We start from the raw sequence: 23,644 nt of genomic DNA, 5'->3' as shown, positions 1-23,644 counted from the left end.
GCTGAAGTTTTTCCACAAGGGGGAGCTCTTAGCACTCTAGGAGCAAATGACCTGACCTCACCAGAGAACTTGTAGAGAGGAGAATTACCACTCTGCCTTCCGGGTTTCTCAAACACTAGAGGGCACTCCTGAGCGAGTTCAAAATGAATGGGTTGATATGGAGCATTTGAGCAAAATCATAGTTTATAAATGCTTAAACATTTTTAATGTAAAAGAATGCAGTTATATCCTGAACACAGAGCAGCATAAAACATTTTAACACTGCTGTTATATTTTTAAGAGCTTTTAAACTCGAGTTATAGGAGTTTAAAACAGCGCTTCATGTATGTCCATGATGTCAATGAGTGCGAACAGCCAATGAGCTGCTCTGCTCGCCAACCAATCAGCACTCACTAGCAGTAATGCCCGCCTCCTGCTGCCCAAAACCTGTGAACTGTATAAAAAAGGAAACTTACAGGTGAGATTTCTTTGCTTTTTTAGTGAAATCCATCCTTCTACTCTCTAAAATTAAAGCAAAGTTCTGGTTCAGTGATTAGAAACTATTTTAACTTCTCGTTTTTAGCCGTTGAGCTCCATTCACCCCCATTCACTGAGGACTCACTCGCAGGTGCCCTCTGCTGTCCAGCAGTCCTGTTTTTGATATAATGGGGGGAATAGGAAGAGATCAGGCTCCTCATAAACCGACTCTGACCCCACCAACAGCATCTCACAAATGCATGTTCAGTACTAAAAGTGTAAGGATTTCAATACTACATTGAATATCTGAATTAAAAACATAAAAATAAAACTATTTCTGATACACCTTTCACTCTTATGAGCGTCTTTACCCTTTACCATCTTTTGTGGGAATTACGGATGAGTTCGAATTTCAAATCACCATTAAAATGAAAATAAACACAAAATAGTAATGAGATGTCTGAACCCTATTCTCCAGCAGAGGGCAGTGTAGAGCACACACCCTATGTTTTAGTCAGAGCTCCTTATTAGTTTAGTCCAAAGAAAAGAAGCACTGAAAGACTGCTGCAGCCGACTAAAGGAGCTGTCTAAGCGAGAAGAGTCAAGCTGGAAGCAAATTATACAAAGCATACAGGAAGCGTCGCAAAGAAGCACAAATAAAAAACAAGCTCGACCACATTTTACACCTGACTGATACAGATTTTACGAGATAAAACTTTTAGTAACGTTTAGTGACGCGCCACACTTGGGCCTAATCGCATTTCTTCTTTTTACCCCTACCCCTTGTTTTCGAGCGTCAGCCTAAACCCTTGGAACTGAGTTACAGGGTAGTGGTTGAAATCTTCTCTCTGAAATGAGACCCTCAAATAAAAAGAGCATCACTTCATTAACAGCTACTAGCGCTGCTCTGTAGGCGACCCTGCCAGTCTGCAGTGACAGCAGAGGAGGGTAAAGTTCAGCTCCTCACTGCTGGGCTTTAGTTACATTTAGGGCATCATATGCCTTCAAAGAGGGGGGCAATTATTATTATCACCCACCCCTAATTCTTCAGTGATATGAAGCTGAAGTCAGATATTCACCAGCTTCTTGTTCGAATTTTCCCCGTTCCACCTTAAATAGTGCAGCAGTCACATTCTGGTGCTTCAGGCGTCAGAACTGCTGGACTATTTAAGGTGGAATGGGAAAGTTAGCTAGCTAGCTACCGAGACATTAGCATACTATTAGCGATTTTTTATACTTGTTATGAAGAAAACGACCAAAATACACTGAAACGACATTAAACATTATTAAAGATAATTCAGTGGATTTCGTAATATTTAACAGAGAAAATTCTCACATTTGTGGGTTTCTTTGGTCTCTTGTTCAGCCGTCTTGCTGGTTTTTCTTTTTTTCTCATAACTCTCTGTTTGTCTGTGTCTGAAAAACCTCTGTTTGGAGGGTCATGTAGCCCTAACACTTCGCCCCACCCCTCTATCTCAACAAAAAATTGGGACACCCTAATCCCAGACGTAACACACGGAGAGCTAAGGGCTGAGTGGTAGGGCGAGGGGTGAAATGGGATTGGGCCCTGCTAACTAACTAAAACTTGCTGTTTTCTAACTGAAACGTACAAGGTGGAAAAGTTTCTGAGGTTGTTTATAAATACTAGGGGTTATGATTTTGGAGGTTTATTTCGTGAGAGGCTGGCGCAATTGTCACAATCTGTTTGGGATCCAGTTATATCTCTTAAACATTGAGACATTTTAACACATGAAAAAAACATCTTAACCTCGGAATTGAAAATCAAAGTGAATCTGGTATCATTACACAACGTTTATTACTCATAAAAACTACGGTGCTCAGTGTTATTTTCATTTAATCATTTTTAAATAATTATTTATTTTCAGTTCATCTTAAACGGGTGCTGGGGCACTCACACGGGTGACAATGAGGTCACACACATAAAGCTCAGAGATCACAGTAAAAGAGCTTCACGACACAATAATACGTTGCCCTAAACCCCCATCCAGCACTTTCACTCATCCTAAACCCCGGGAAACTCAAGAGTAGAAAACAATAGAAAAGCTACTGAGGCTGAAAATTATGCAAAGCAATCAATGGAACCTCCAGAGCAGAGTGTGTGAGTGTGTGTGTGTGCTCTTGTATTGCTATACTTGCGAGGACCCCACGCCCTCACTATGATAGGAATATATGAAATTTCACTTGAGCATGTGTTGTTTTCACCACAATTACGTTTTTTATTTGAAAATTTAGAGAGCAGAAAAACTGCCTTTTGGATACTGAGGTTAAGGTTAGGTTTAGGTGTAGTATTATTTAGCTACAGTAACACAAAAATCAATAGAACCCTATGGACGTCCTCATATGTATAGCAAGACAAACGTGTGTGTGTGTATGTGTGTGTATGTATGAGTATGTGTGTGTGTGTATGAGTGTGTGTGTGTGTGTGTGTGTGTGTGTGTGTGTGTGTGAAGGGGGAGGGGGGGAGATAACAGCTTGAAAGGTTCTCTTACTGTACCACACCGGTTCTACAACCACACAGTTCTTTTTCCTCTCATGCAAATTAAAGCGTACCAGGAAAAAAGAACAAAATAAAGCACATTCCTTTCTGTCAAAGGCAGCCAGTGGTCTAGAAACTGCGTGGTAAACAAAGGAACGTGGGCGAAAGTGTGTAGAGAATAAAATAGGAAAATCCAGCATGATCATCTGAACTTTTCTAACCTGAAACACTCGATCAAGCAACCACAATAAAAAGAAAACGTGTCAAATCCACCCAACTTCCACAAAGACATCTGCATCCAGTTCACTGTGGTATAAAGAGGAAGGTGTCCACTATGCAGCACACACTCTAGGCTACAGAAGGCTCGACTCTCAGGTAGGGGTGGGCAATATGATGATACAGTACCACTATCATGATACATCACATTAACAGTTTCCAAGCATATTGTGTACTGTTCAGTGCAGAGTCCATGAGAATATAATTAGCCCTGTTTAAATAGGTAGTCAGTGACGTCCAAACATAAATCAGAACATTTTTTCTTATATTTGGTGAAATTCTTACATTGTGGCAGCTGTCAATACAATATACGCTCAGATGGGGGGGGGGGTTAGCTGTCTGTAGCTGCTCAGGCTCTGAAAACGGGAGAGGAAAAAAATGTGTACCACCAAACATTTAACCAATCAGGATTCAGGACGAGCAGGCGTATCCACTTGCGTGCCAATCATGTTGCATGTCTACATGGTGGAGAAATGAGCCACAACTTAGTGATAAAGCTAGTAAGTTACAAACCCAGGTAAGATAACACCTGTTGCAACAGCTCTTCAAACATATATATATATATATATATATATATATATATATATATATATATATATATAAAAAATAATTTTATTGTTTTTTGAAAAATATATGCCCATTTTGAATTTGATGCCAACAACGCATTCCAAAAAAGTTGGGACGGGGGCCTGTTTACCACTGTGTTTCATCACCTCTTCTTTTAACAACACTCTGTAAGTGTTTGGGAACTGAGGAGACACTGCTGTAGTTTAGAAAGTGAAATGTTTTCCCGTTCTTGTTTGATACAGGATTTCAGCTGCTCATCAGTTCAGGGTCTCCTTTGTCTCATTTTTCATTTCAGTGGGTGGCAGGTCTGGACTGCAGGTCAGTTTAGCACCCGGACTATTTTAACACAGAGCAATGCTGCTGTAATACATGCAGAGTGTGGTTTGACATTGTCTTGCTGAAATAATCAAGGCCTTCCCTGAAAAAGACGTTGTTTGGATGGCAGCATATGTTGCCTAAACCTTCATATATATATATATTGTTCAGCATTAATGGTGCCTTCACAGATGTGCACGTCACCCATGCCATGTGCACTAATGCCCCCCTATACCATCATGAATACTGGCTTTTAAACTGTGCACTGATAACAAGCTGAGTGGTCTTTAGCCCGGAGGACACAGTGACCATGATTTCCACAAAGAATTTAAAATGTTGATTAGTTGGACCACAGAACACTTTTCCACTTCTCCTCAGTCCATTTTAAATGAGCTCAGGCCCAGAGAAGGCGGCAGTGTTTCTAGATCCTGTTTATATTTGGTTTCTTCTTTGTGTTTTAGAGTTTTAACTTGCATTTGTGGATGCAGTGATGAACTGTTTTCACAGACAGTGGTTTTCAGAAGTGTTTCTGAGCCCATGCAGTGATTTCCACTACAGAATCATGTCTATTTTTAATGCAGTGCCGCCTGAGAGCCCAAAGATCACGGCCAGCAAATACTGGTTTTTGGCCTCGTCCCTTACATACAGAGATTTCTCCAGATTCTCTGAATCTTTTAATGATATTATGTACTGTAGATGATGAAAAACAAACGTTCTTTGCTATTTTATGCTGAGAAACGTTATTCTTGAATTGTTGCACTATTTGATGGTGCAGTCTTTCACAGAGTGGTGAACCCCTCCTCATCTTTACTTCTGAAAGACTCAGAATCTCTAGGATGCTTTTTATACACAATCATGTTACTGACCTGTTGCCAATTAACCACCAGGTGTTTTTTTTAGCATTGCATAACTTTACCAGCCTTTTGTCCCCCCGTCCCATCTTTTTTGTAACGTTTCTAAATTTCTAAAAATCTAAATTTCTTAGTTTCAACATTTGATATGTTGTCTTTGTACTATTTTCAATTAAATATAGGGTTTAAATGATTTGCACATCATTGCATTATACATATATGCATACACACACACACACACACACACACACACACATACACATACACACACGTATCGTGATATTTTCAAGTACCATGACAATTATTGACGTTTCCCACCCCAACTCTCAGGAGGAAGTTAATCTGCTGGAAGAAAATGACCGACTTCTCTTTGAAATACATTTCCTTCTGAGAAAAAGCAAAGGGCAGCTTCCTGTTTAGTGGCGTCCAAAGCTCGCATGGAAAACGGGGTCACACAGAAACGCTGGTAAAAACAGATCACAAGAGAAAGAAAGAAAAGAAAGAACAGGAGGAAACGGACCAATAGGAACACAGTTTGAAAGAGAGTGAGAGCGATACCTTTGATGGAGCTGGTAGGAATGATGCCTTCTGCTGTGCCACCATAGCCACCCGATACGATGCTGGTTTCATTAAGGTTGGGCCCAGATACCATTACCTGCTGCAGATCCTAGACACAGACACAGAGAGAGCCGTCTTCAAGTCCCAAAACCTGGTCGATGCTTAGTAAAAAGAAAACCAAACTAGCCTACGATGCACAAAACAAGTTATTAGAGGGGGGCAAGGAAGGTTTATATTAGGTGGGTGTTAGGAAATTACTGAGTATGAGTCAAACTTTCATTTTCATTCAGTTTAATGGACTTTTATTTTCTTACTGCCCGCTGAAACTAACTTTGTGTCTTAGGGTGTTTTCACACTTGGGTTATTTTAGTGTCTGTAGTGGACTCCGCCTGCTGAGTCGTGTTTTTTTGTGCATATGTGAACACGGCAAACAAACTCAGACTCCTCTAAACGGCCCCAAAAACGAACCGAACCGAGACCATCTCTCACGGCGGTCTCAGTTTGATTCGTTCGTAGTTTGTTTTGTGGATCGATTGATTTGCGCATTGTGACAACTAAACGGCCCCAGACCACTTTAGCTTTGCTTGATGATGAAGACCTCGAAGCTCACCGTACACACAGCCACAGTCTTCCAGCACTTCAGCAGGTAAAAACAGACCACCAAGGATCATTTAGGAGGATCTACTCAGAATAGATAAAGGTTGTCTGTGATCGCCGGGTGGAGCTCAGTGATGAGCCCAGCTGAAAACGGAGCCCAGCTGAAAACGGAACCCACTGTGGCAGACATGCAGGGTCATTTTTCCAATTTTGCGCGATGCACTTCGGCCAATAGTTTCAGCGTGGCCAATAGCAGAGCAGCAGGCGTGTCTGGTGGTTCCTCTCGCCATCTGAAAGGTTAGATTTATCACAGAGCACTGCCCACTTTGCGAGCGCTGCACACACCATGAGTGGCGTGAAAGGGGTCTTAGTTCTAATGGAGTTGTGGTCTGAGATCTCAAAGGACCAGAAAGAAAACCGAGTCCTCTTTATAGTTCACTTACATTGCAATCACAAAAAGAACTGAGGTCATTTGTAGTTGGTTCCCTTTTAGATTCACTTTAACAGAACTCAGTTCGGTTCATTTAAAAAGAGCTATATGTAAAAACACCCTTACAGACCATATCCTACATTTCTGATGTATTTTCTTTTGTTCCCTGAGGTCCATTTATGCGGTTTGCGTGGTTTAAGACGCCAAAACAGTCATCAGTTATTTTAGCATCACCATTTTCCAACCTCTGGGTTATACCTTAGAATTAGAGACGGCACTGACCCAATACCAGGTATCACTATCAGGGCAATATCAGCAGAAAATGCTGGACTGGATATTGGTGAGATAAAAAAATGACTCAATGACTGAATATAATCTTGTAACAATGCTAGCCTGAAATAGACACATGCATTCTGAGCATGATAGCCTACTGAAGCCTACTTTTAACCAGTTACGCTACAAGATTTCAGTGCACACTCTCATTCAGGCCGAGTCTGTGCTGGTTGGCTATAGTCTGTAGACTTTGAGGCAGTTGGAGTTGATAGTTGGAAATAGTCAATTAGACGATTTTCACAATTAATTCGGTTAATTCAAATTAATGTTTTCACATAATGTTAGAAATGTGACAGTCGAGATTGTACAAGTTTATATTGCTTTTACTTTGATTAAAATACCAACAAAAACTATTCAAATTTTCAAGACGTACAAAAAAAAAAAAAAGGCATCTTAGATAAAAAATGCCGCCTCTCGCAGGTCTGTGCGCTGACCTCAGCCACGCGCGGGAGGAAAAAAACAAAAACAAAAACAAAACAAAAACAAAAACAAAACACAAACACTCCAAGATAGAGGCAGGTGGCGCTTCGCTCAGGAGTGAGCTCGTACCAGAGAAAGGTGGAAACATCAGTTCAGTGGTGTGGAACTGGTTCGGATTTGAAAAGTCAGATGTTGAACAAATTCATGTAAAGTGTAAGTTGTGTCAAAAGACAGCTGCAACCAAATGTAGCAGTACGACGAATCTGTTCCAGCTCACGACACAAACACCCAGCGGAACGGGAGCAATGAGTAAAACAACGCGATGAAAATTAGTGAGTGTTCAGTGCGGCTGGGAACGTTGTTACCTGTCAGAGGGCGTCTCTCAAGCCTGAAACAGTAGATAGGCTTGTGCTCCTTTCAAAAAACCTGTAAAGACTTTTGTGGTTTGCACTTTTCTTAATGTAAGCAGGCCATGCTGGCACATTATTTGAAGTGAGAGTTGCTTGTGAGCTTTAAGGAAGCTGCTTGCTATTCTTAAAAGAAAATCACTAATTAAGATGGTTCTTTTGTATTTTGTTTTTTTTTTTTTCTTACAAATTTTGTTATGCTTGCACAGTTTGAGTCCCTTGAAAGGATATTTGAAAGTAACCACTATTTGCATGATTTAATAATTATAGGTGGTGCTGTTACTACTTTTGCACTTCTGCAGTCTTTTAAATTAAAGTGCAAAAAAGAAAGTGTCTTTTTTCAATGGCATTATGCAAGAATAAAAAAAAAAATAAAAATAAAAAATTCGGAATCGAAAATCTTTAATAAATTATCATATATCAAGATTTTACTTTTTTGCAATATCACCCAAAAAAAAACTTGTCGTGTGCGAACGGCACCCGACTCAGAATGTAATCTATTAGTGTAGAATGGCCATCAACTCAATCTAAATGGATTCCCCCAACAGCCAATAAAAACCGAGAGCGCAAACAAGTAAATAAAGCAAGTAAACTGTGTGTAGTTGAGCTTTTTAATGATGTTTTACCCAAGATAAACTAAAGCAATAAGGCACAATAGACTGTGTGTTAGGGTAATTTTATCACAGGTAAGGGTGTTGTTAGGCATGAGTAAAACCCCCTTTCCCATGATAAACTCACTGTACTGCACAGCCTGAAGTGGCTTACTGCTTTTATAAACAGCAAATACGATAAATGAATTAAAATAAATAATTCTTCTGTAAATAAGTGATTATTATTAATAATCAAGGTCAACAAGTTTCCATAAAGAAATGTAGAGCAGTGGTTCCCAAACTGTGGTACGCATACTTCTAGGGGTACAGCAAATGATGCTGGGGGTACATCAAAAGATGTCATATTATTATCATCTAATCTTTATTTCATATTCGCCTCACAACTACAGCAGTAATTCACCAAAACAAACAGCTCTGCGCTCCATTCATGAACTCCTGAACAAGAAACACTCAGTAAAATCGCTACAAGTGGATGAATACTGAGTTTAATCTGAAGTTAGGGCTGGGCGATAAAACGATAACGATAAGTATCGCGATATAACTTTTCCTCGATAGAGCGATAAGACAGGTTCGATAAATTTTCGATATAATACACTATTCTCACACTTCCACGTTTTAGCGAAAGCCCTGGTGGGCGTTTTCTACTGCAAGGAAAGCGACACTACTCTGCTGTCGCCAGGAGAGGGCGCACTTCCGAGTTGTTCGACTTAGAGAGGGAGGGGGCCACGAGTAAAAAAAAGGGTCGCCAAATATACTTTAGCAACGGCTGAAACGCGAAGTTATACAGTCCCTGTTTGAGTGGAGCGACCGGCGATCTGTTCTCCTGTGACTGAGTCTGAGTGACGAGGTCAGTGGTGTAACTGTACTGTCCTACAGTGAACTCACCTCTTTCTGTACATCCTAACCAGCTTTAGCAGCGTTAAATCACGTCTGATCCTCACAACTACAGCACTGTTACAGCGCCAGTCATATTTTAGTATTAGTGCATTCTCGAGCAACGAAAGTGGAAGAAAGAAGTGGGTTCATGTCAGTTACAGCCCTGATTTAAACGAAAGTAAACTGAGGAAGCCGTGAGGCATTGGAGAGCAGGAGAGCGCTATCTTTCCAGGCTAGCTGTTTTTAGCTGCTGGCTAACTTGAAGCAGCGCTCCGGCACAACATGGTACATTGATGATACTGTAGATCAAACACGACACAAAATCACCGCTTTCAGTTTAAACGTGCCTAAAAGGAGGACTCTGTGACTGGTGTGAGAGATTCACACTGCAGATAATGCTTTTACACAGCGAGCGTCAGATATACTGCGGTTCACCCCTTAAACTACTACGGTAGCATAGAGAAACCCAGCCGTCTAGCTGGTGTCTGAATACTGTGATCTGCTCTGACATGGATGTGGTAGGAGTGACCGCAGTGACCGACCGAACCGAGCTGACGTTGTTGAGAAACTAAAGAGTTTAGCTCTGTTGTTGGCCACTTGTTTAGCATTTGTAGCGGGGTAGCCGAGCGCTCGTCACCAGACAGCTAAAAATAATCTGTTTTCTTTCTTAAATCATGACTATTACAAAAATGGCAGCTGTGCTTTTCCAGCTGATAAAAACAGCTCAGAAACTTTCTCCCACTGTCCATGACAGATTAGTGAAATGTTCCACTGTTTGCCGAGTGTTTGTCGACCATAAGTGATAGTTTAAAACCACAATTAACCACCCAGGAGCAAAATCAGCCTTCAAACGTGAAAGAAATCATGATTTGACATTTATCGCGATACGTATCGATATCGAACGATATGAATTTTGTTTATCGTGATAACGTTTTTGGCCATATCGCCCAGCTCTATCTGAAGTCAATGGCATATTTATGGATAGTGTTGTGCTCTGATGTGAATGTATGAGTAAGGAGTGTGGTATTTATAACATCCACCACATGACTGACCCGACCTCTAATGGGGATTCCGCTCTCTGTTTATTGTTATATGTATGAAAGGCTGTGCTGGCGATGAAAGCATTTCTCTCCAGTTCCTTCTGTGCAGCACGCATTCTGGAGAAACTAACTTAGAGTCCATCATCAGTTTATTGTGCCCTGTTGTTTGTGTGAATGAAGTGAGTATCACTCACTAATTGTTGGTTTAGTTCACGGAAGTAGTGAGATGTTTTTTTGCAGCTGCTGTGATGAGCGCTTAGCCTTATCACTTTGGTTGTGTGTTTCTGGAGCCGGGTCATTCTACAGAAACATCCACTTTTCTATCTCTCCATAGGAGTCACTGGTGTTACCGATCCTCATTGGTGTTACACATAATAAAGGAACACCAGAGACATTTTTAATGAACAATGCATTTTACAAAATGGCTGCTACAGAGCATCAAACAACATGTTGTCAATCATGGAATATCCACTAAAATATGGAATTTAATCCATTTGTATTCTATTTTTTCACAATTACCTAAGAATAAAGTCGGTCACACCAGTGACTTCAGCTAAAAGCTTCATATGAAATCATGAGCTAAATGAGAATCTCTGATAACTGAAAGACTCAGTGGACTCACCATGAGCTTTTCTTCATAGATCCTCAGAAAACAGGTAAAAGGAAGTCAAGTGATGTCATCAGTGTGACTTTTATTTCAAAATAAGAGATATTTTGTTACGTGGTAACACCAGTGACACGACTCCTGGGGACCACAACTTTCATTATATATTTTATAATATTTATTTGGCATTTGTTTTCTTTACGTCATTTAATTTATATATTTCATAGTCATGTAGAGATTATTGCAGTTAAAATTGCAGAAAAACGTTTTTTACCTCAGAATATGGCCTCAGCCTTCACACATGACTGTGACGAGCTCTTCTGTGGTGCTTGGAATTCTGTATAACTGATTTAAAAACCAATATTGCTAAATTGATGCTCAGGAAGGTGAAATTGTAAAATAACGTATTATTTTATTTTAAAATATAAATAAATTTTAAGCCTAACATGTTTTTCCAAGTGTAAAATATCTGTAAACGATAGGGGCACAAAAATGGACGTGTGGCACATTAATAGTACCTTTTACTATTATCTGATCATTTACAGCCACAGACTCTCTTTGCATGCATATTCCCTCACATCACTCTGCACTGAAATAACACTACTCAGTATTATTCAATATGTCTGGTATGAAGTGTCACTGCATCATAAACGTGATATTTTAAAGAGGACTTTTATAAAGCTAAATGTCTACACTGTAATCACAAAAAGAACTGAGGTCATTTGTAGTTGGTTCCCTTTTAGGTTCACTTTAACAGAACTCAGTTCGGTTCATTTAAAAAGAACTATATGTAAAAACACCCTTACAGACCATATCCTACATTTCTGATGTGTTTTCTTTTTTCCCCTGAGGTCCATTTTTGCTGTCTGCATGGTTTAAGACGCCAAAACAGTCATCAGTTATTTTAGCATCACCATTTTCCAACCTCTGGGTTATACCTTAGAATTAGAGACGGCACTGAACCAATACCAGGTATCACTATCAGGGCAACATCAGCAGAAAACGCTGGACTGGATATTGGTGAGATAAAAAAATGACTCAATGACTGAATATAATCTTGTAACAATGCTAGCCTGAAATAGCAGACATGCATTCTGAGCACGACAGCCTACTGAAGCCTACTTTAAACCAGTTACGCTACAAGATTTCAGTGCACACTCTCATTCAGGCTGAGTCTGTGCTGGTTGGCTAGTCTGCAGACTTTGGGGCAGTTGGAGCTGATAGTTGGAAATTGTCAATTAGACGATTTTCACAATTAATTCTGTTAATTCGAATTAATGTTTTCACATAATGTTAGAAATGTGACAGTCGAGATTGTACAAGTTTATATTGCTCATACTTTGATTAAAATACCAACAAAAACTATTCAAATTTTCAAGACGTATAAAAAAAATATATTGCATATCATGGCAATACGTGCACGTGTATATATAAGGTGAGGGGATGCGCAGCAGGAGGTTTAACATCCGAAGGGGTATGAACCTGTAAAAAGTTTGGGAACCACTGCTTTAGAGTATGACATTGTTCCTATGGACTGTTGAACAAGGAGAGAAACATTCAGCTGTCAATCACTGTATTTTGCGGTTTCATTTATCTTACAATGAGGGAAAAAAAAATGCTTTAAAAGCACTTTTTGCTTACCAAATTAAAACCATGACAACAATGCTAAGAGTATGGTGTTTACATGACCATTTGAATAATCGGATAACTGCAGAAATCAGATTATAATCGGATTATTGAGTATGTAAACGCACTCAGTGACTGATTGTGCTGGTTGTATGGGTCTCCATGCATATTACCATTCAGGAAGGGACTGTTACCAATACTCATAATGTTACTCATACTCAAAATGTTTATTTTATTTATGTATTACACTAAACGACTTATTTATTCATTTATTTTTTTAAAGTGAGGGAAAATTGGTTTCCTATAACACCGGCCCTTTAAGAACTTGCCCACTGGCATTCACTAAGCACACCAGAAATGGCTTATTCATCACTCTAAACAGGGTGCGCTCGAGAGTGTGCAGCAGGAAGACGCTCTGATTACATCAGCAGTGCAGTAAATGGCATCTGATGCCAGATAGCCTAAACAGTCCTGTCCCACTGAGCAGGCCAATCATCTCCTCCAACCAGTCGAACAAAACGAAGGCATGGGAACATTACTGACGGGGACACGCAGCAGCGGAGGCTGAGATTCAGCATTTAGGTGGAGTGACGTCCCCGACAGGGATAAGCATGTGGTATCATCAGCATTTGCCTGTGCCTGGCATTCATTCTGAAACGAACGTCAAACGCACGCTCACTGAAAAGTGCTGACGATAGATTAGTAACACACTACACACTGGCACACGCTCAGTTTACGAACACAACAACAGACAGAAGGTTATGAGGAACAGAAATCCACTGGAACCATTCTGAGGGTTTCAGTCATGTGATTTTTCTGTTGTGGCCGCCATATTTGGGACCGAATTTCTGGCTTTGCTGCTCCGCACGAACATATCTACAGGTGAAAGATGGCTAAAATGACCTCGGCTGAGTCGAAAAAATAGTCTGCGATCCTTATACAGTTCCCCCTGAACTCCTGATCCCACTTAAACTGGCTGAAAGCTACTAAATTTGTGTTTTCCTGATATATTAATCTCATACTCGGCCGCTCTCCCTATCCTGGAGTCTCTCACAGCATTTAAAAGCACTGAAGCCCACCGGCTCTTCACGTCAGGGTGGGTAAAGGACCCCATGGTGCTGCATAAAGAGGAGAAAACTCTGTCATCATAGGAGGGAAACGACATCAGCTAATTAACACAGATGTGATCAATGCCAGCCTTTAGATCACTTTAGCTGATGTTAACAGCCGAGAGATAAACAGTCGCCCCCCTAACGGAGCTGCAGACCGCCGGTATAACTTTACTCTCTGTTTCTGATTTAAATGACGTTTGAATGGAGAAACATAAATGTTAAATATCAGACTGAATGTCGTGGGTCGGAAAACGACGTCGTGTTTCGACAGACATGATTCTGTAAGTTTGCTAGTGCAGTTAGTTCAGAGTTCAGCTCCAGTCCTGAAACCCCTGCACTGCATAACTGTGGTTTCCTGGTTAAAATACCTGATATTATTAGTTAATTAATCCCTTCTTGAGCTGAACGAGGTGAACAGCAGAGAGAAACACTAAACTGTACAGTGCAGCGTCTCCAAGCCTGGAGTGAAAACACTGAATTAAAGGTCTGTGTGTCTCTCGTCTCTCAGCTTCTGTCGCGTCTTGCAGGTGAATCATTCACAAAGCACAGCTAACTGAAGGCGTCGCGCAGCGCAGTCACCCCCTGATTCGGTCCTCAAACTGGCGGCGCCTATACAGTGTATGCGAAACGCAAAAATATCCTCGAATCCTTTATTAACGCTATTCCAAATGGATTTTTATGTTAATTACACTGTGTCTAATGTTTAGTTGTTGGTTAATAGAACTGTAGGACTGCAGCAGGATGTTTTTCAAAACTAGCAAATGAGAAATATAGATATTTACTTTTCTCATCTAACAGACTAAATTAATAACTTTCTGTTAATAATTTTGAAAAACATCCCGTGAGTTCTGCCAAAATCAGGGGCCAAACAACACAGTTCCACACACACACACAAACACGTTTGTCTTGCTATACATATGAGGACGTCCATAGGTTTCTATTGATTTTTGTGATACTGTAGCTAAACAATACTACACCTAACCTTAACCTTAGTATCCAAAAGGCAATTTTTCTCTTTTAGTTTTCAAATAAAAAAGTAATTGTGGTGAAAACACATGCTCAAGTGAGGACCAGCAAAATGTCCTCAATTGAGCAAAAAATTCATATATTCCTATCACAGTGAGGACATGGGGTCCTCACAAGTATAGCACTACAAGAACACACCCTCCCCGTCACAAACATATACAGACACACAAACACACACAGAGCCGCGGTGGGCTCTGAACCCTCCACCAGTGCTCTCCTCACCCTTTGGCCTGGGGGGCGCCCTACCTTCTCATCTAATCCCCACTGTACCTTTCGAGCCTGCACAGACATGGGTGGAAAAGGATGACATGAAGAAAAGAAAATGAACAATGCATAAACAAAAACAAGTGCTGATAAAAAAAATAAGTAAATAAATAAATAAATAAATAAATAACAGTGATGATGAAAAACTCATTTCAGCTGTATGGGGTACCAAGGCATAAAAAGACTGAACTGATATCCATGAATTACAATTTCAGCAAACCTAAAATTTTAACATCATAAATATTTGGACATCAACAGGGTTATATTCATTTTAACTGTCTGCCACAGCACATTGAATTAAATAATGAACATGAGCTCAAGAGCACAGACTTTCATATTTACAGTGTAGGAATTACCATTTTCATGCATAGCCCCCAAATTTTTCAGGGCTCAAATGAAATGAATACAAATGGTTATAATTCTTACAACTTTCAGCTGTTTTGAATGTAAATACTCTCACATTAAAGCCAAAAGTCTGCACTGCATTTATTAATAATTTTTATTTATATAGCACTTTTCATGCCGGTGGCAGCTCAAAGTGCTTTACAGACAGGTGATAAAAGAAATCATTAGTATTTATTTAGAACCAGAAGAAAATTAAACAGATCAAATTAGAAGATAAAAACCAGGAGACTTAGAGTTTTAATTAAATGCTGAGTTAAAGAGAGACGTCTTTAGATGCTTCTTAAAAGTGAGCACTGAGCTTGACTGTGAATTATCATTCAACTCATTTAATCATCATTTAATTTCAACTCCAACGCTGCGGCAGACGGCTAAAACAACAATAACTCTGTCTAAATATTTATGGCCTTGACTGCACATATCATACACAGTATGAACTGTATTAAACACAGGAAAATCTCATTAGAAACACTTATCGACAGATCTCTGCCAGTTCAATATAACAATTTCTTGTGGTGATCTTCAACCCTTTTATTAGCACACAATAAAACGAACTGTGCAGAGATCGATCAGAGTGGCAAACATGGGCAAACTGCACAGTAATGACATGGAAACGTAAAGAAACAGCAGATACGGTGACAAATGAGCTAACAGTAACAGTAAACTGTACATTTAAATTAAGTATTGAAAAACAATGTAAAACTGCATCAAAACTGTGAACTGTATCGCTGATAGGACCCTCTGCTATCATCTATCATGGAAACCACTGTCAATGATCAAAACAAGGCATTTTAGTGCAGCCCATCAGAGTAAAGTGGGCAGGGGGGGCTTATGTTATGCATCCATATGAGATCCCATATAAATAAAAATAATGTGTGGGCACGCCTTATTAACAAGTGGCAATGAAATCCTAATGCATGGTCATGACTTAGTAAGGTGTGGGAATGAGATAATTAAGTTGTCGCCACAATTTAGTAAGGTGTGGCAATGATCCTGACTTACTAAGTTGTGGCCACGCATTAGGATCTCGTTCCGACACCTTACTAAGTCAGGGTCATGACTTGGTAAGGCATGGAAATGTACGGAGCCCTGATGATGACATCCTGCATAAATAAAAATAATGCGTGGCCATGCCTTATTAATGCGTGGGAACAAGATCCTAATGCATGGCCACAAACTTAATGATCTCATTCCTGCGCCTTGCTAAGTCGTGGCCACGCATGGATGTCGCCAGCGGGGCTCCGTAAAAATGAAATCATGCCTTACTATGTCGTGGCCATGCATTAGGATCTCGTTCCCACGCCTTACTATGTCATGGCCATTCATTAGGACCTCGTTCCCATGCCTAAGTCTTGGCCACACATTAGGATCTCGTTCCCACGCCTTACTAAGTCGTGGCCACCCATTAGTCAGGGTCATGCATTTGGATCTCGTTCCCGCGCCCTACTAAGTCATAGCCCCGCATTAGGATCTTGTTCCCACTCCTTACTAAGCCATGGCCACGTATTAGGATCTCGTTTCCATGCCTTACTAAGTCATGGTCACGACTTAACTATCTTGTTCCCACGCCTTACTAAGTTGTGGCCATGCATTAGTTTTATTTTCACAGGATGTCACCAGAGGAGCTCTGCAGAGATTCAAACTGAAACTTGAACTCATACTAAACCTGAAAATAAGTGCAGCACTATGTCCCCAGTGCTCATGCAGGCTGTGCGTGTGGTATAAACCTTAAAATATTAATATTATTAAACATTAATATTAGTATTACACCACCAGTAAACTTAATTCTCTCTAATGTTACACATTTTTATAAGCTGTCTGACCTCTATACTCCACTGACAGGGCAGCTTAGAGGGTATTATGTTTCGGTCAGAGGTTCTAATTTGTTTAGCGCAGTAAGGGAAATACAGAAGGACTACTGCAGCCGTCTAAAGGCTACTGCACTTCGGATGAAAAGCAGCAAATCACATCCATAAACGTCAAGCTCATCCTACACTCTCCTCCTGTAGATTTAGTTTCAACACTATTTTGAGAATGTCTTCACAAACTCACTGCTTTCAAACTAAAAGTTGTGAGATGAAATACGCTGATCAGGCATAACATTATGACCACCTCCTTGTTTCTGCGCTCATTGTCCATTTTATCAGCTCCACTTACTACATAGGTGCACTTTGTAGCTCTACAGTTACAGACTGTAGTCCATCTGTTTCTCTGATACTTTGTTAGCCCCCTTTTACCCTGTTCTTCAGTGGTCAGGACCCCCATGGACCCTCACAGAGCAGGTACTATTTGGGTGGTGGATCATTCTCAGCACTGCAGTAACACTGACGTGGTGGTGGTGTGGTTAGTGTGTGATGTGCTGGTCTGAGTGGATCAGACACAGCAGTGCTGATTCTTCAGTGATATGAAGCTGAAGTCAGATATTCTCCAGCTTTTTGTTCGAATTTTCCCGTTCCACCTTAAATGGAGCAGCAGTTACATTCTGCCGCTTCAGGCGTCAGAACTGCTGGACTATTTAAGGTGGAATGGGAAAGTTAGCTAGCTACCGAGACATTAGCATAATATTAGCAATTTTTTATGCTTGTTATGAAGAAAAAGACCAAAATACACTGAAACGACATTAAACTAAGATAATACGGTCGTTATCGTAATTTTTTAATGGAGAAAGTGTTTCTTTGGTCTCTTGTTCAGCCATCTTGCCGGTTTTTCTTTTTTCCTCTCTGAAAAAAGTCTCTGTTGTGCTTGTCTGAGTGGATCAGACACAGCAGTGCTGCTGTACAGACTACAGTCTGTAACTGTAGAACTACAAAGTGCACCTATATAGTAAGTGGAGCTGATAAAATGGACAATGAAAGCAGAAACAAGGAGGTGGTCATAATGTTATGCCTGACCGGTGTACGTTACAATGTGGCTGGGTTAGTAACTTTACCTGAAGTACAAACAATAAGCTTCTTGCAGTTTATTACAAACTTCTATAATCTAAGAATGGCTCAGCCAGTTTGCACAGAAGCCCCTGTAGTTACTGAATAATAAGCCACAGTATGTAATAAGCCTGGGATTTTAAGGGGTTAAAGACTTTATACTGACTGCCTTTTAGAGCTTCTTGTGGTTTGGTTCTGGAATTGATTTAATGTAATAATAAAATGATGCTGAGTGGTGCTCAGAGACATTGAGCAGTGTGAGAAGTCGCTGACTGGCATCCATAAATATCTGCAGCAGTGAGCGCACCGTCATTAAAAAGAACTTTTAATATATATATATATATATATTTTTTAAATTGAGATTCTGGGGCTCGACCCCTGACCGCAGCGTGTCAAACTGCCAGTAAGTTGTGGTTGTGATGTCACAACACATGGAGGTTTGGTTGCCTCTGATTGGTCTAACTCACCTACAGGCCGTTCACAAACTCTTATTAGGTTCCGTTTCCCCTCTTAAAACTTAGAACAACGTTTTTGCTGATGTACACACTTAATAAATATGGCTCTTCAAGGGTTCTTTAGTAAAGACAATGGTTCTGTGTAGAACCATAAGGACTCAGCAACCCATTTGCATGCATAAAAAGTTCTCTGTGTGGTGAAATGGTTCTTCAGATTGATGGAGAATGAGTTGTATGTGGTTCTATATAGAACCTTTTTGAAAGTTCTCTGTACGACCAAAATGTTCTTCTATTGTTATAAGCTTGACATCAACAAGCAACAAAGTAACAATACCAGAACCCTTTTTGATGCTGTACAGAACCACATACAACACATTCTCCAATCTGAAGAACCATTTCACCATGCAGAGAACTTTTCATGCATGCAAATGGGTCTGAGTGTTCATGGTTCTATACAGAATGACTGTCTTGGCTAAAGAACCATCTTTTTTAAGAACCTTGAAGAACTATATTTTTTAAGAGTGTAGCTATAATTAAAGAAAATCGCAGCTCTTGCGATTTGAAAACTGCACTGTCCTAAATTGCAATTTCCATATTAAAACGATTCATCTTTCAGCCCCAATTAGGGACCCAGGATATGATGCTCTATCGAAACACAGTGTAATTGTTTTGTTGATAATTAAAGGATACGGTTTAATACAAAACATTACCTAAATGAGTGGTCAAATATCTCACTTAACCCAAAACCCTTACAGAAATGATCAATTATTCAAATGATAAATTAATTATTATTATTAAATAATTATTTTTATTAAACGCTTTGTATATAAAGATTCAAAGAATCACTACACATGCAGACGCAGCCCTGGAAAGTATCACGTTACACTTCACAGAAAATGTGTTGCCACTTGTCGCCTTCAAATTCTTCTAACTTTAGAACATCATAACAGATGATAAGGGTGTTGGCCTTCCTGACCAATTAATCACAGGGCGACGAAAAGCCTTGAGAATCCTCTTTTTTCTGTTCTATCAAAAGATACAGGACAGCAAAGTGCCATCTGTCACTGTCTGAGTCAGTCAAACGTCTCGAACACGTGGCTTTAGACAGTTAATCAGGCAACAGCATCTAAAGGAACAGTGTCATCACCGTTTGTTGACCAATTAAGCTGCATCTGTATGGAAACAATGTTTTCAGTACTGTGAAAACGAGTCTGAATGGCCATCCATTCCATCTTTTAGACAGAATGTTTCCTTAAGCACAAATAAAACTGGCAAATGTTGTAGAAATGGGATAAATTAAACAAACAGGCCACGATTTCTTCACACTAAAACATTTATCCTACGTAACGTGTGAAGATAAGCTCTTACGTCAGCTTAATAGTCAAACTACTGCTACGCATTTAAGTAAACGACCACTTCGGTCAGCAAACAGAGCAATGTTTGACTAGCATTCCTTTCCCGGATCTAGAGGCTTTGCACTGTTGTTTTGACTAGGTGTGTCTTGGGACAATGGAACCCCTCCACCTTCTGTTTACCAAAGGCTCAACACTGGGAGAGCTTTTTCCTCTCTCCTATCAACATATGGCTATTTACGAACCCAAGAGAGGAAACCATGCAATCTAACAACGACTGTCTCCAACACACTATACCACTCATATACACACAGATCAGGCATAACATTATGACCACCTCCTTGTTTCTACGCTCATTGTCCATTTTATCAGCTCCACTTACTATATAGGTGCACTTTGTAGTTCTACAGTTACAGACTGTAGTCCATCTGTTTCTCTGATACTTTGTTAGCCCCCTTTTACCCTGTTCTTCAGTGGTCAGGACCCCCATGGACCCTCACAGAGCAGGTACTGTTTGGGTGGTGGATCATTCTCAGCACTGCAGTGACACTGACGTGGTGGTGGTGTGTTAGTGTGTGTTGTGCTGGTCTGAGTGGATCAGACACAGCAGTGCTGCTGGAGTTTTTAAACACTGTGTCCACTCACTGTCCACTCTATTAGACACTCCTACCTTGTCGGTCCACCTTGTAGATGTAAAGTCAGAGACGATAGCTCATCTGCTGCTGCGCAGTTAGTGCTGGTCATCCTCTAGTCCTTCATCAGTGGTCACAGGACGCTGCCCACAGGACGCTGTTGGCTGAATATTTTGGTTGGTGGACTATTCTCAGTCCAGCAGCGACACTGAGGTGTTTAAAAACTCCAGCAGCACTGCTGTGTCTGATCCACTCAGACCAGCGCAACACACACTAACACACCACCACCACGTCAGTGTCACTGCAGTGCTGAGAATGATCCACCACCCAAACAGTACCTGCTCTGTGAGGGTCCATGGGGGTCCTGACCACTGAAGAACAGGGTAAAAGGGGGCTAACAAAGTATCAGAGAAACAGATGGACTACAGTCTGTAACTGTAGAACTACAAAGTGCACCTATATAGTAAGTGGAGCTGATAAAATGGACAAGGAGGTGGTCATAATGTTATGCCTGATCGGTGTATGTATTACTTTCTTATGACCGTGTATAGAAATTCCTCTGCTGAGATCTGATATCCTGCACTTAGCGTTCCAGCGAGTCTCTCGCGCAAACACACAGACAAGAAAGGTAAATGTTTGAACCAGCTGCTTCCTGGAAGTCTCTTTCTCAGGGCTTAAAGGTGAAATTGTGAAACTTGCACAGATGCCAGTGTCAGTAAAACATATGGCGTCTCTCGAACAGCAGACGTGTCCAAAAGCCACTTTAACGTGTTTCAGACACCACAAACTTCCGAACTCACTTACCGCAGATGATTCAAACTAGAGACGCTGAAAGTAAAAGGGAGAAAGGGAGCTCTCCTCACCTGCTCCAGGCCATCGTCCTCCCCAAGAGTCCGGCTGTCCCCATTACTGTTGATGGGGATCTCCATCGTGGCTGCTTTACTCATGATGCTGTCCGTCATGCTGGAGCGTCACTGAAGGGGAGGGGAGGGACAGAGAAAGCCAAATGAGAGGGAGAGAGATTCATACAGCATAGGCAGAAAATGAGGACTGCTTTACAAAAACGCAAAATCTCAAGATTTCAGTCCAGTTTTGTCAACGACATTTTATTATTTGCTTTATGGCCAATGGTTTATTCTATACTAGGGACATTTTACAAAGTGCAGAAATCCCTGACCTACATTTGAGAAACCAAGCAATTTAGAAGAGATTAGCTCTCTGTGCAGCTAAAGGCCCAACTCAGCGCCACTGAACCTTGAATGCTTCCTTAAGGGCACAATAAAGTACCAATACAGTGAAATAGTTACTTGAGTCACTGTTCATTTTAAAGAGGAAATCTATCGATTTTTCAAGATTTCTAAAAATGAAAACAAAGCCGTTCAGTGATGAGTACGGCTGAACGATTTGGGGAAAATATCTAATTGCGATTTTTATTTTGAATTGAGATTTAAGCCTGATTTTGGCCATGAAGACCAGAACATCCACCTTTTTTGTCTTGAGGCTCGACCCCTGAACGCAGCGTGTCAAACTGCCTGTAAGTTGTGGTTGTGATGTCACAACACATGGAGGTTTGGTTGCCTCTGATTGGTCTAACTCACCTACAGGCCGTTCACAAACTCTTATTAGGTTCCGTTTCCCCTCTTAAAACTTAGAACGACGTTTTTGCTGATGTACACACTTAATAAAGATGGTTCTTCAAGGGTTCTTTAGTAAAGACAGTGGTTCTGTGTAGAACCATAAGGACTCAGCAACCCGTTTGCATGCATAAAAAGTTCTCTGCGTGGTGAAATGGTTCTTCAAATTAATGGAGAATGTGTTGTATATGGTTCTATATAGAACCTTTTTGAAAGTTCTCTACAGGACCAAAATGTTCTTCTATTGTTATAAGCTTGACATCAACAAGCAACAAAGTAACAATACCAGAACCCTTTTTGATGCTGTACAGAACCACATACAACACATTCTCCAATCTGAAGAACCATTTCACCATGCAAAGAACTTTTTATGCATGCAAATGGGTCTGAGTGTTCATGGTTCTGTACAGAAAGACTGTCTTTACTAAAGAACCATCTTTTTTAAGAACCTTGAAGAACTGTATATTTTTAAATGTGGGCTATAATAAAAAAAAATGCGAGTTCGATATAAAAATGATTAATCTTTGAAATGGTTAATTGTAAAGAAACTTACCAAATCTTTTAAAAAATCTAGGATTTTTTTATTTGGAATTTATTTATTTTTTACAGACGCTGGTGAAGAACCAGGGGCTGCAATGTCTACAACACAAATAAGCCATGAAAAGCTTTAATATACGACGTAAAAGGTACACAATGGCCACAAACTACAAACATACATGAGGTAAAGCACTCAGATTAAGAATCAGTGTCACCCAAGCACTCTTACGGACTTAAAGGAGGACTAAATGATTTATTGTTTTTATATTAAAAAGCTATTTGAAAACATGCAGGATTTCTTTACAGTAGCAGTGCTAGGAACCAGAGTTCAGGATGTCTATAATGCATGCACTTTATTTACTATCTAGAATGACTGGTGCACCTACAAGCGTCTTCTGAGTATTTACATGGATTAATGAGTGTTTATATGTAATAAATAAATGGATATGGATTTATACGGATTAAAAAAAAAAAGCTTTGTAAAGGTTTTGGCCTTTACAACGGAGCAATGTTTCACACATAAGGCAGTGTGGTAACACTTTACCGTAGGGTATTGGTCATAAGGCTTTATGACACCTACATAGGCTTGTCATGATGACCGACCTAACCCTACATAGATGTTAATAAATGCTTACTCCAATCAGCGTAATTTGCCATAAAGGTTACATTTGCTAGATTTGATCAAAGTCAGCTAAAGTAGTTTTTATGACAGATGATGCCTGTTGGAATAAGCATTTAGAAACATTTATGTAGGGTTATGTCAGTTGTCAGGACAAGCCTATGTAGGTATCACGTAGCCTTATGAACAGCACCCTACAGTAAAGTGTTACCGGCAGTGTTTTCAT

The 23,644-nt window shown here is 40.2% G+C and overlaps 1 protein-coding gene across 9 annotated transcripts in view; it reads right to left on the bottom strand.

Moving 5' to 3' along the window:
- Positions 1–23,644, bottom strand: part of arfip2b (ADP-ribosylation factor interacting protein 2b) — a 49,621-nt gene that overhangs the window by 17,171 nt on the left and 8,806 nt on the right. For 4 of the 9 annotated variants that reach the window (XM_036594663.1, XM_036594668.1, XM_036594664.1 and 1 more), the window contains 3 exons: positions 21,492–21,602; positions 14,825–14,881; positions 5,521–5,629 (listed from right to left, as the gene is read on the bottom strand). In XM_036594663.1, coding sequence (XP_036450556.1) covers positions 5,521–5,629; positions 14,825–14,881; positions 21,492–21,590 — 265 coding nt within the window. In that variant the 5' untranslated portion in view covers positions 21,591–21,602. The remainder of the gene's footprint in view (positions 1–5,520; positions 5,630–14,824; positions 14,882–21,491; positions 21,603–23,644) is intronic. The other 5 variants (XM_036594666.1, XM_036594671.1, XM_036594669.1 and 2 more) reach the window with 2 other exon arrangements.

The sequence above is a fragment of the Colossoma macropomum genome, unplaced genomic scaffold, assembly GCF_904425465.1.
Source record: "Colossoma macropomum unplaced genomic scaffold, Colossoma_macropomum, whole genome shotgun sequence".
NCBI classification, from domain to species: Eukaryota; Metazoa; Chordata; class Actinopteri; order Characiformes; family Serrasalmidae; genus Colossoma; species Colossoma macropomum.
This window is presented reverse-complemented; position numbering and strand designations above follow the sequence as displayed.